This window comes from Haematobia irritans, chromosome 1, assembly GCF_050003625.1.
Source record: "Haematobia irritans isolate KBUSLIRL chromosome 1, ASM5000362v1, whole genome shotgun sequence".
NCBI lineage: Eukaryota > Metazoa > Arthropoda > Insecta > Diptera > Muscidae > Haematobia > Haematobia irritans.
This window is the reverse complement of record NC_134397.1, coordinates 247,021,588-247,034,926: the sequence shown is the minus strand read 5'-3', so window position 1 is coordinate 247,034,926 and position 13,339 is coordinate 247,021,588. Positions and strand designations below refer to the sequence as shown.

The following is a 13,339-nucleotide window of genomic DNA, read 5'->3' as shown; positions in this document are numbered from 1 at the left end:
ATAGAAAATTTTGTCAAAATTTTTATTTCTATATAGAATTTTTTTCAAAATTTTATTTCTATAAAAAACTTTCCCAAATTTTATTTCTATAGAAAATTTTGTCAAAATTTTATTTCATTATAAAATTTTGTCAAAATTTTATTTCTTTGGAAAATTGGGTTAAAATTTTATTTCTTTGGAAAATTGTGTTAAAATTTTATTAAAATTTTGTTAAAATTTTAGTTCTATGGAAATTTTTGGTAAAATTTTATTTCCATGGAAAATTTTGTCAAGGTATTATTTCTATAGAAAATTTTATCAAAATTTTATTTCTATAGAAATTTTTGGCAACATTTTTGTTTGTATAGAAAATTTTATCAACATTTTTATTTCTATAAAAAATGTTGTTAAAATTTATATTTCTACATAAAATTTTGGCAAAATATTTATTTCTATATAAAATTTTGTCAACATTTTTATTTCTATATTTTTATATATAAACATTTTGTCAAATTTTTTATTTCCATAAAGAATTTTGTCAAAAAAGTTTGTCAAAATTTTAGTTCATTATCAAATTTTGTCAAAATTTTATTTCTATAGAAAATCTTGTCAAAATTTCATTTCATTATAAAATTTTGTCAAAATGTTTATTTCTATAAAAAAATTTGTCAAAGTTTTTCTCAAAATGTTTATTTCTATAGAAAATTGTGTGAACATTTTTATTTCTATAGCAAATTTTGTCAAAATATATATATAGAAAATGTCAACATTTTATTTCTATAGAAAATTTTGTCAAAATTTTATATCTATAGAAATTTTTGTCAACATTTTGATTTGTATAGAAAGTTTTTATCAACATTTTTATTTTTAAACTCAAATGATGAGGAACGATAGATATATTAATAAAATCCTTACTCATTTGACATTTGATTAGGAAATGCATATATGAACCTGAAAAAAAATCCATTAAGTACGGCTCGCTCCAGTTCTGAAAGTCTGTCACAACTTAAAATAATAATTGAACATAAAATGTTTATTGGCGCCACCACTATTATTACATCCGCTAACTATTGATTTTACTTTAGCCTATGAATGACTGTTGGGATTACACAAATGAATTTGTGGAATGAAGATCATATCGATTGTAATAAGATATTTTAGTACAAAAAACTCCTATATCCAAGTTTTTATATCCAAGTTTTTGTTTCGCAGGAAAGGGCTTTTTTGTGCTTGATTACAAAAAATCGATTTTTTGTCTTGGGCAAAAAGTTGAAAATTGTATATATTTTAAACAAACAAATCTAAGTCCCACTGTTCGATACCATTGTGGATGGTATTGAAATTGTGACCATTATTACCATACAGTAGGTATGAAAATCTCATACAAGAAAAATTTGCATATAATAAAGTTTAGTAAAAATGCCGTGAAAATTATGAATATAAGAAATTTATAAAAAACACCATACTTTTTTTTCTTATGAACGATGAATGTCCATAAGAAAAACAATCGCATATAAGAAACAAAAGTTGTGTGTTTTTCTGAGTTTCTCATATGCATTATCTACTGTATATACTTAATATATATATGCCTATCAAATGATGTTACCGTTTTGCTAACTCCATTATGCCGGCAAAACAAATTATAAATGTTGTTCACCCTATATTTTTTTGGTATTTGCATTTTATTCATATGGAAATATTTTTTTTAATGAGCCAATTAACGCACAATGGTATTGATACAACAATTTTGCCATTTTTAGAAAACTGGTTTTAGGATACAAAGATTAAAATTTGACACATCAATGAAATTTGGCGATGGTAGAATTCCACACTTGTTTGTGATGGTTCGATAAAAGCAAAAAATAAAGAAAGATATTTTTATTTATTTGAAATGTAGTTGAAAGCAGAATTTACAATGGATTAGAAATTAAATCCCAGTAAATAAGATGTTAGACAGAATTTTCTATAGTAATATAATTTTGACAAAATTTTCTATAGAAATAAAATTTTTACAAAATTTTCTATAGAAATAAAATTTTGACAAAATTTTCTATAGAAATAAAATTTTGACAAAATTTTCTATAGAAATACAATTTTGACAAAATTTTCTATAGAAATAAAATTTTGACAAGATTTTCTATAGAAATAAAATTTTGACAAAATTTTCTATAGAAATACAATTTTGACAAAATTTTCTATAGAAATACAATTTTGACAAAATTTTCTATAGAAATAAAATTTTGACAAGATTTTCTATAGAAATAAAATTTTGACAAAATTTTCTATAGAAATAAAATTTTGACAAAATTTTCTATAGAAATACAATTTTGGCAAAATTTTCTATAGAAATAAAATTTTGACAAAATTTTCTATAGAAATAAAATTTTGACAAAATTTTCTATAGAAATAAAATTTTGACAAAATTTTCTATAGAAATAAAATTTTGACAAAATTTTCTATAGAAATAAAATTTTGGCAAAATTTTCTATAGAAATACAATTTTGGCAAAATTTTCTATAGAAGTAAAATTTTGACAAAATTTTCTATAGAAATAAAATTTTGACAAAATTTTCTATAGAAATAAAATTTTCTATAGAAATAAAAATTTGACAAAATTTCTATAGAAATAAAAATTTGACAAAATTTCTATAGAAATAAAATTTTGACAAAATTTTCTATAGAAATAAAATAAATTTTCTATAGAAATAATTTTGACAAAATTTTCTATAGAAATAAAATTTTGACAAAATTTTCTATAGAAATAAAATTTTGACAAAATTTTCTATAGAAATGAAATTTTGACAAAATTTTCTATAGAAATAAAATTTTGACAAAATTTTCTATAGAAATACAATTTTGGCAAAATTTTCTATAGAAGTAAAATTTTGACAAAATTTTCTATAGAAATAAAATTTTGACAAAATTTTCTATAGAAATAAAATTTTCTATAGAAATAAAAATTTGACAAATTTTCTATAGAAATAAAATTTTGACAAAATTTTCTATAGAAATAAAATTTTGACAAAACTTTCTATAGAAATAAAATAAATTTTTTGTAGAAATAAAATTTTGACAAAATTTTCTATAGAAATCTATTATTGTTGTTTTTGATTTACGGCAATTTTCATGTATCTCCGTTAGACTAACTCCCAGTTAACAGAAAGTAACATCGAAATATATTCTCTCCGGTTAACTTTAACTGACATTTTTTTAGCATTTAAGTTCCTAACTGGCATATGGAATATATAGGAAAGATGAGAGACATGTCCATAGTACGGTTTAAGAGTTCGTTAGCTAACGTAGCACTAACGGGGCTAATCTTAAAACCATGCATTGACTAAACTACAAGTGTAGCTTAACCAACAGAGGAAAAGAATGCTTGTCAAATTTATTTGGGCAAAGCCCTATAGACTGCAAGATGGTTGGATGTACGCACGTTTCGGAATTACCAAAATCCTCGTCAGCATCCTCTTAAACTTGCAGCAAACTATCAACTAATTATCAGAATAAATTCTTGTAGTTCACTAAACCCAAAGTGAACCACACTTGAACCTTCCAAAAAAGGTTTATGATAGTCATAAGCGTAGTAAGGCCTCTGGGGGGAGGGCTTATCCCCCTCCAGAAAAAAATTAGCCCTCCCTAGAATGTGAAAACCTATATATGATTTTCCATTATATATTGTTACTATAGTATAGTTAGGGGGGCTATAGCCCCCCTGGTTAAAAATGTCTAGATACGGCAATGATGATAGTCGGCTTTTGCCGGTGATTGAAGAATAAACCAACAATAGCAAAACAAAACGGAATAAAATTTTTACAAAATTTTCTATAGAAATATAATGTTGACCAAATTTTCTATAGAAATAAAATAAATTTTCTGTAAAAAGGAAATTTTGACAAAATTTTCTATACAAGTAAATTTTTTTAGTACTTAAGCTTAAGAAAGTTGGTGGTTTCCTTAATTAACGTACATGCTTTTGTTTCTTATATATGTGCTTTTATCCCTTACCTTACCTACAATATTACGGTTATATCAACCCAAAAAATCTCGTTTCCAGGGAGTTCGTTGTAACCGGGTCCAACTGTAGTTAGCGGATGTAATAATAGTTGGGTGACTCCCCAAGACTCATTCAATTTCTTTATTTTAATTGTTATTTTGAATTGTGACAGTCTTTCCGAATTAGTGCAATAATTTTTCGCATTTATATGGACTTCTATGTTAGTCGTTTGCTCTGCTCCATTCAGAAAATCTAAAATCAAAGATTATCGTGTTGTCGCTAGAGTCCAGTCAACTATTTCGCGCCATTTATTGAGATCGAATGGAACATGTATGCATGTATGTGTTCCATGGATCTTATAGTATGTTGGAGAGTGTGGTTTGTTCCTACTTAGGGACGAGGAGGTGGTGTACGGAAGCCGGTCTGTGGCGCGAGTTTCCTATACTTGACAATTATGGGAACAAAATATCTATTGAACACAAATTCTTCTTGGGCGCTATATTAGAAGGGAGGAATGGTGGTTTGGTTCATAGCTATTCCCAGTGCTCCATACATTCAATCCCCCTGCCCCTCCTCTCCATTCAACAAACGACACAACAGAAATCATAAAATCGTCTCGTGGTCTCTGCTGCTCCAAACTCAAACATCATCAACCACGACAGAGTTTAGAGTTCCGCACATAACATTCAACATTTTAGTGTTGCTAAAAAGCCATAACTGAACGAACTTTAACAAATAATCCCCAACCCGTCAACCTCCACAGAGCTCAACAACACCACCATCAACCACCATTGTCAGCAGCAGAAGCAGATGAGCAATCATCCATCGACCAGCGGTGGTGGTGGTGCCCTTCACAACAACACAAAAAATTGTTTGTTGTATCGCTGGAGCACTGTATAATATAGAATATATGGTAGGGGAGATGGTCGGCGGATGAAATGGAAGTCGTCGCCTTCATCTGCTTCTTCTTCTTCTGTATATAATCCCATCCATGCCGGCACTCTGAAACACAAGAACCAAAATCAACAGCGAACGACCGACTTCACACACAACACCACAGCCAACAACAACAGTCTCGACAACCAAACGAACATAATTTTTTGCTATAAAAACACAGTACAAAGGCAATCATCTACCAACGGTTAATGTTTTGTAGTCAACTGTACCCACTCACAATGTGTGTGTGTGAAAAAGACTCAAATGTTCCCTGAAGTTTCCATGAGAGTGTATGCATGTGTGCGTGTGTGTGTCCATGGTTTTATACGGCGTTATTCCTTTTCTCGTCACCATTTCGGAGTACACAACCATCTCACCACACAATACCATACACCACCATTATAACAGTGGTGTGGAGGCAGGGTGTTTTTGGTATGGTGGTGGTGTGTTCATATAGTTGCTCTTAACAGTTTTTGAGAGAATCTCTCCACTATGTTAGTTCTTTGTTGAATTTTCAGCTGTGGTAAGTTTGAAATTGAACAGATGCGCCTCAAGCGGTTAATGTCGACATATGACAAGGCCTGTTATTAGGCGTTTTTTTTTTTCCATACAAATTATAAACGTGTGAACGTTTGATGACATATATTTGGAAATATCTTGTAATCAAGCGATTGCCAGAGGTTTTATATATTAAAACTATTAATTGAAGAGAATACAATAACATAATTTTATATCGATACAAAATCATCTCAATTCCAATAATTTAAAATTAATGTTTTTTGTTTTGTCTATTTTTTTTTGTAAAACAAGTAAGGAAAGTCTAAAGTCGGTCAGGGCTTACTATATTATACCCTGCAACACTTTGTAGTTAGGTTAGGTATACAGGCAGTCCGATATTTCAGGCTCACTTAGACTATTCAGTCCATTGTGATACCACCCACAGTGATGAACTTCTCCCTTATCACTGATTGCTGCCCGATTCTATGTTAAGCTCAATGACAAGGGACCTCCTTTTTATAGCCGAGTCCGAACGGCGTTCCACATTGCAGTGAAACCACTTAGAGAAGCTTTGAAGCACTCAGAAATGTCACCAGTATTACTGAGGTGGGATAATTAATCGCTGAAAAACTTTTTGGTGTTTGGTCGAAACAGGGTTTGAAGCCACGACATTGTGTATGCAAGGCGGGCATGCTAACCATTGTACTCTTCACCGTCACGATGTTAGTAAAAAAAAAATTTGGGAAACATTTAAATCTGAGGCGACTTCGCAAAAGTGTTGTTATGATTGAAGATTTATCGGTCGATGGATATGTATGTATTAGAGGTATAGGAAAATTGAAGTTATTTTTCCAAGTCTTCGACTTAGCAGTGGTATTTTGGTCATTTTTGCCGAAATTAGAAAAACATATACAGTAATCCCTCGATTTACGTCGTGATTGGTTCCGGAATTTGACGACGTTAATCGAAATGACGTAAACCGAATTAAGAATTGCTCATACTTACTCCTACACCCATTTATTTATGTATGTGCGTGTACATAATAAAAAACTTGAAAGATAAAGGTAATTCAGTAATTTCGGTAAGAATTTCAGAAAAAAATGTTTCGATATCATCATCGTTGATACTTATTTTACTTATGGAAGGCGTTTCTGATAAAGTGGGCAAAAAATCGACGACGTAAATCTAATGACCACGTAAATCGAAGTTTGATGGAACAAAAAATTTGACGACGTAAATCGAAACAACGTAAACCGAGACGACGTAAATCGAAACAACGTAAACCGAGACGACGTAAATCGAGGGATTACTGTACAGTGCATTCGCGGTAACGTGAACTAAATAAAACCAAGAGTGTTTTATTGTTGTATTTATGCATGCGCAGGGTATAAAAATCCCACACAAGACTACTCCATGAGGGGAAAACTGGAACTTCCCTAATGTCAACGAGTGTAAAACCGATTCCATTTTTATATATCATTGTTATTTAAAAAAAATATAAGTGTTTCACCTCTAATCGCTTTTGCAAGGCCTCGCAATTATTTATACTGTATGTTTGTGTGTGTAGAGTTTTGTTGCACTTCAAATTATGACAAATCACCATGTGTAATTACTAAATCTAGTTGTCCCTAGATGGCGCTCATGTGTGTTTTTAATGTTACACCCAAACGTTGTAGATGCCGCCATGAAAGCAAAGATTTGAACCAAATGGTTAATTCAGGTTGGATGCGATTGTTAGGGGAAAAAAAGAAAAACATAGAACAATTTGGAGAAAATAAAATTTCGAATTTTCTATCGAGGCAATAAGATAATTTATCCATCAAGCCAGTGCTGCCGCTACTACTTCAATCGAAGTATTTTAAAATTCTTTCCCATATTACCTAATTGTTTTTCCTATTCCTTTAATTACGATGAGCATAGCGGTTTTAATCATTGAATTATTAACCGATGTGGACCTATTTTTGCATAGTTGTTAGAGACCATATACCCTGCCAACATTTTTTGAATTTGGGGCGCTTCTGAGAATCCCCACTACGTCGAAAACAGTCGTATACGATATCCAAAACTTCTCGGAAAAGCGCCGTCACTATTGAAAAGTTGTACCACGCCAAGTTATTACAAAAAAGTATCGCATGATTGCAATTATTAGGAGCCCTTCTGGATACATTTAGAAGGACGCCAATAAGAGCCCGTTCAAACAATCAGACAAAGTGCATTTTAAGATAGTTGTAAAAGAATCATTGTGGTCAAGTAAAACACGATTGTTTAGGTGTTTATTAATTTTATGAAACATTTATAAATTCTCATAAATATAACATTTATACGACTATCACATCACATTTAACACATTTTTATGCATTAATAAGAGATTGATGTTGAGTTACAAGTTGTAAGTTAAATGTTGTAGCGTCTATCAGCCAGTACTTTTATTCCCAATGGAGGCAGCGTGTCTGGAAAAATATTTGAAAAACTATCACTTTATTCCATTTGGAAAGTCAAAAATTGTTCACCAATTTACTTTTCACAATTTTAACCGTAATAACTATGTTTTCAGCACTTTATTTTTCGTTTTCATTGAAATATATTATAATAAGCCAGTTGCGCTTGGTGTTTCACAAAATATAAAATGGCTCTTGTAACAATAGTGATGGCAAAATACTTTCCTGCGAATAGTGATGGCAAAATACTATCACAGTTGGCGATTGTTGCAGTGTCACTTACGAGTCTGTGGTAGCGATGAGGATGAAATGGAACATTGAAATGCTGGCAGGGTACTTACACCATGTACCGGATCGGATGAAACTTGGTTCTCTTAGAGGCTCTGCAAGCCAAATCGGGGGATCAGTTTATATGGGGGCTATATATAATTATGGACCGATGTGGACCAATTTTTGCATGGTTGTTAGAGATCATATGCTGAAACCATGCACCAAATTTCAGCTGGATCGGATGAAATTTGCTTCTCTTAGAGTCCCCACAAGCCAAATTTGGAGGTCCGTTTATATGGGGGCTATACGTAAAAGTGGACCGATATGGCCTATTTGCAATACCATCCGACCTACATCACTAACAACTACTTGTGCCAAGTTTCAAGCCGATAGCTTCTTTCGTTCGGAAGTTAGCGTGATTTCAACAGACGGACGGACGGACGGACATGTTCAGATCGACTCAGAATTTCACCACGACCCAGAATATATATACTTTATGGGGTCTTAGAGCAATATTTCGATGTGTTACAAACGGAATGACAAAGTTAATATACCCCCATCCTATGGGGGAGGGTATAATAAAATGAATTCTATTGTTTTGTTTTCAAAAATGTATGCTACTTCAATTTTATTCAATCTACTCCACTTCTTTCCAAAATCTACTTCACTCAATTTTTCACTAGCGGCAGCACTGCATCAAGCTTTTGCTATATTCTCTCCTCTATTATCTTCTTCAAATATTTGAAATTATTTATTTTTAATAAATTTTTAATTTATTAATAAAATTTCGAGGCAATAAGATAATTTATCCATTAAGCTTTTGCTATATTCTCTACTCTATTATTTTATAAAAAATATTTACAATAATTTTTAATAAATTTTTTCTTCTTATTTTTTTCAGGATTCCTCGGGTCCCACCTTGGATTTTTACATTTCCGATTCCCTGCAAGATATGCTCGACGTTGATATACGCAGCGAAGTGGCAAATGTTGTTGGAAGTGCAAGCGATTATGATACCTGCCTTGGTGATTTACCATCATCATTTGACCATGGGACAGATGCATTAAGCCTTATCAATGGCTCAAATAGCATTGGATCAAATAAAGATGGTAATATTATATCCAGTTGGAGTTCAACGACGACTACAAGCACATATGGCTTGGGCTCATCGAATTCATCATCATCTTGGTTTGGAGCCAATAGTGATTTTCTTGCCGATGTGGGGGCATGTGTTAATCCCATATCGGTTATGCCTCTAATATCATCATCACTATTGCATTTATCGCCAAAAACCAATCTCAATGCCAATAGTTTAAGAAGTAGTTCACCACCACCCCCCTCACCGAATGTCAATGATACAAAATCGCATTTAACCTTTTCACCGGCCCACATTAAGATCAGTGCCAATTCCATACGCAATGAGCAGTTGACCTCTCATATTCCCAAGCAACAGATTGTTGCTATTTCATCGGCGGTTACCTCAGCTACAACGGCACCTGCCACTATGGCCACAAATTCAGCTCTTCAGCGTAAAAATCCTGCCATTGAAGCTATAAAAAAGGATTTAGGTTCGGATTTGCGTAAAGTTGTACCCGTTACATCAGCAGCAGCAGCATCGTCATCAATGAATGATGGGGGGATTGTGTTCAAAACAAATCCTATAGCTGTCACAGGATCATCTACCTCAAATACGATTACCACCTATGCCAATGGTCGTAATTCACCTGCCAATCAACAACAAATAATTACAACAACAACAACAACAAGTAGTTCCACACCGCCCACATCATCGGCTTCATCGTCATCATCATCATCATCGAGCACAATAAAACTAGGACCTGGCATAGGTGGTCTAACGTTTGCCAATAACATAACCTACAATAAATTGAAACAACATACAACAACAACAAAACTAAACCAGGGATCAACAACAATCACTGCCAATGGAGCAATTGTTTTGAAACGTGATCGCGCATCTAGTCCTCTGCAAACCATAACGACCATAAACGGTAGTAATGGTCAACACGTAACCAAAATTTTGTCACGAAACGGGGTACAGACCTCAACCAGTTTTACACCAAAATCCATAGCATCATCGGCGCACAATGCCTATATACAGCAGCAGCAACAACAACAGAATCATCAAAGTAACACTGGCAATAGTTCACCCAGTCAAAATTCCAGCTATACAATTAGTGCTGGAATTGGCGTCTTTAGCTCAAATAGCAATGGTAATATGTCATCAGCGAGTAGTAATAGCTCTTCATCACCGCACAGTAATGCATCAAGTCCGAACTTAATTGCGGTCAAACCTTTACAACAGAAAATCAAATTAGCCCCAGTTGAATCGGATTTTCCCAAACCTGCATATTCATATTCTTGCCTCATTGCCATGGCCCTAAAGAATTCCCGCAGTGGATCTTTGCCAGTTTCGGAAATCTATAGTTTTATGTGTGAACATTTTCCCTATTTTAAGACAGCTCCCAGTGGCTGGAAGAATAGTGTGCGGCATAATCTATCATTGAATAAATGTTTTGAGAAAATCGAAAAACCTCCCACCAATGGTAATCAACGCAAAGGATGCCTCTGGGCCATGAATCCCGAGCGTATAACCAAAATGGATGAAGAAGTTCAAAAATGGTCACGTAAAGATCCTATGGCCATACGTAATGCTATGGTATGTCCGGAACATTTGGAAGCATTGGAACGAGGTGAAATGAAACATGGTAGCAGTGGTGATTCGGATGTCGAAATGGATAGTCAATCAGAAATTGAAGAAGCCTCCGATTTGGAAGAACAAGAATTAGATGAAACATTGGTCGATAATATGCTTGTCGAAGAGGATATCGATGATGAGTTACTAAATGCGGTTTCGATAAAAACCGAAGAGGTCCAATTGTCCGATAATGAGGATGAAGGAGGATGTGACATTGTTGTCAATCATATGGGTAAAATACAACATCATCGTCGTGCAACTTTATCCTCACCCATAACATTGTCCTCGAAAGGAACAACATTAAATGGAGGAGGCATCAATTCCATGACCGAAAATATGCATCGTGATTTTGATATTGAGGTGAGTAATGGAAATAAATAAAAATAAAATTAAATAATACAACTTTAATAAGGCTTGTAATGGGGGTCTAAAGAAAGGATAAAAAATATAAACAACAAAAATATTTTCCAATTTTTAAATTGTAGAACATAATTTTCAGTTTATGTTTAAAAATAACAAAAATATTTAATTTCTTTTTAAAATTTGGAAAAATTTGCTCTATAAAATATTGTTTGTAAATGTCAAAAATAAAAATTTCCAAAAAATATATTTTATAAATGGTAAATTGTAGAACATAATTTTCAGTTTATGTTTAAAAATAACAAAAATATTTAATTTAATTTTAAAATTTGGAAAAAATTTGCTCTATAAAATATTGTTTGTAAATGTCGACAATAAAAATTTCCAAAAAATATATTTTCCAAATGTTAAATTGTAAAACATAATTTTCAGTTTATGTTTAAAAATAACAAAAATATTTAATTTCTTTTTAAAATTTAGAACAATTTGCTCTATAAAATATTGTTTGTAAATGTCGAAAATAAAAATTTCTATAAAAATATATTTTCCAAATTTTAAATTGTAGAACATAATTTTCAGTTTATGTTTAAAAATAACAAAAATATTTAATTTCTTTTTAAAATTTAGAAAAATTTGCTCTATAAAATATTGTTTGTAAATGTCGACAATAAAAATTTCCAAAAAATATATTTTCCAAATGTTAAATTGTAAAACATAATTTTCAGTTTATGTTTAAAAATAACAATTTAATTTCTTTTTAAAAGTTTTGAAAAATTTTCTCTATAAAATACTGTTTGTAAATGTCGAATTTCTTTTCTCAAAATGGAGAATAGAATATCGAAGTCTTAATTTGTTTTGTATTTGTTGGTAAAACTTACTCTAGGTGAGTAATATAAAAAATATTTAATATACCTTTAAATAAGGTTTGCCCGGCTCTAAAGAAAAGTTTAAAAATATATATTTTCCAAATTTTAAATTCTAGAGCTTAATTTTCAGTTTAACTTCAAAATCCAAAATTTAATTTCTTTTTAAAATGTGAAAAAATTTGCTCCATAAAATATTATTTTCAAAAGTCGATGTTCTTTTTTCAAAATGGAGAATAAAAAGTAGACGTCTTAATTTTTATACCCTTCACCACTACTGTGGTACAGGGTATACTAAGTTTGTGCATTTGTATGTAACGCCAAGAAGGAAAAGTCTGAGACCCATCGTTTAGTATACCGATCGTCTTAGAATTAAATTCTGAGTCGATTTAGCGATGTCCGTCTGTTTGTCTGTATATGTATTTTGTGTGCAAAGTACAGGTCGCAGTTTAGGTCTGATCGTCCTCAAATTTGGCACAGCGTTTTACTTTGGTTCAAAGACAATCGCTATTGATTTTGAAAAAAATCGGTTCAGATTTAGATATAGCTGTCCTATATATATTTATCACCGATCTGGTTATAATTGACGTATTTTCTTAAAAATTCGTACAGCCAAATGGTTTGTGGCTCTCGTAAAATATGCAAAATATCAGCCAAATCGGTTCACATTTAGATATAGCTCCCATATATATCTTTCGTCCCATTTGCACTTATATGGCCACAAGAGAAGTTCACCAATGTGGTATCACAATAGACTGAATAGTCTAAGTGAGCCTGATACATCGTGCTGCCACCTAACCTAACCTAACCTATATGGCCACAAAATATCAGCCAAATCGGTTCAGATTTAGATATAGCTTCCATATATATATTTCGCCCGATATGGACTTATATAGCCTTAAAAGCCAGAATTTTGTTCTGATTTGCTTCAAATTTTGCACAAGGAGTGCGTTTAATAGTATCATTATTTGTGCCAAATTTAGTTGAAATCGGTTCAGATTTAGATATAGCTTCCATATATATATTTCGCCCGATATGGACTTATATAGCCTTAAAAGCCAGAATTTTGTTCTGATTTGCTTCAAATTTTGCACAAGGAGTACGTTGTGCCAAATTTAGTTGAAATCGGTTCAGATTTAAATATAGCTTCCATATATATCGTTCGCCCGATTTGGACTAATATTACCACAGAGGCAAAAAGTTTTACTCTGATTTACGTGAAATTTTGCAGAGGGAGTAGAATTAACATTCTAACTACGCTTGCAAAATTTTGTTTAAATCG

The 13,339-nt window shown here is 31.9% G+C and overlaps 1 protein-coding gene across 1 annotated transcript in view; it reads left to right on the top strand.

Annotated features, from left to right (window-relative positions):
* Positions 1 to 13,339, top strand: part of jumu (Forkhead box protein N4 jumeau) — a 41,208-nt gene that overhangs the window by 20,720 nt on the left and 7,149 nt on the right. The window contains exon 2 of the mRNA XM_075288436.1: positions 9,020 to 11,194. Coding sequence (XP_075144551.1) covers positions 9,020 to 11,194 — 2,175 coding nt within the window. The remainder of the gene's footprint in view (positions 1 to 9,019; positions 11,195 to 13,339) is intronic.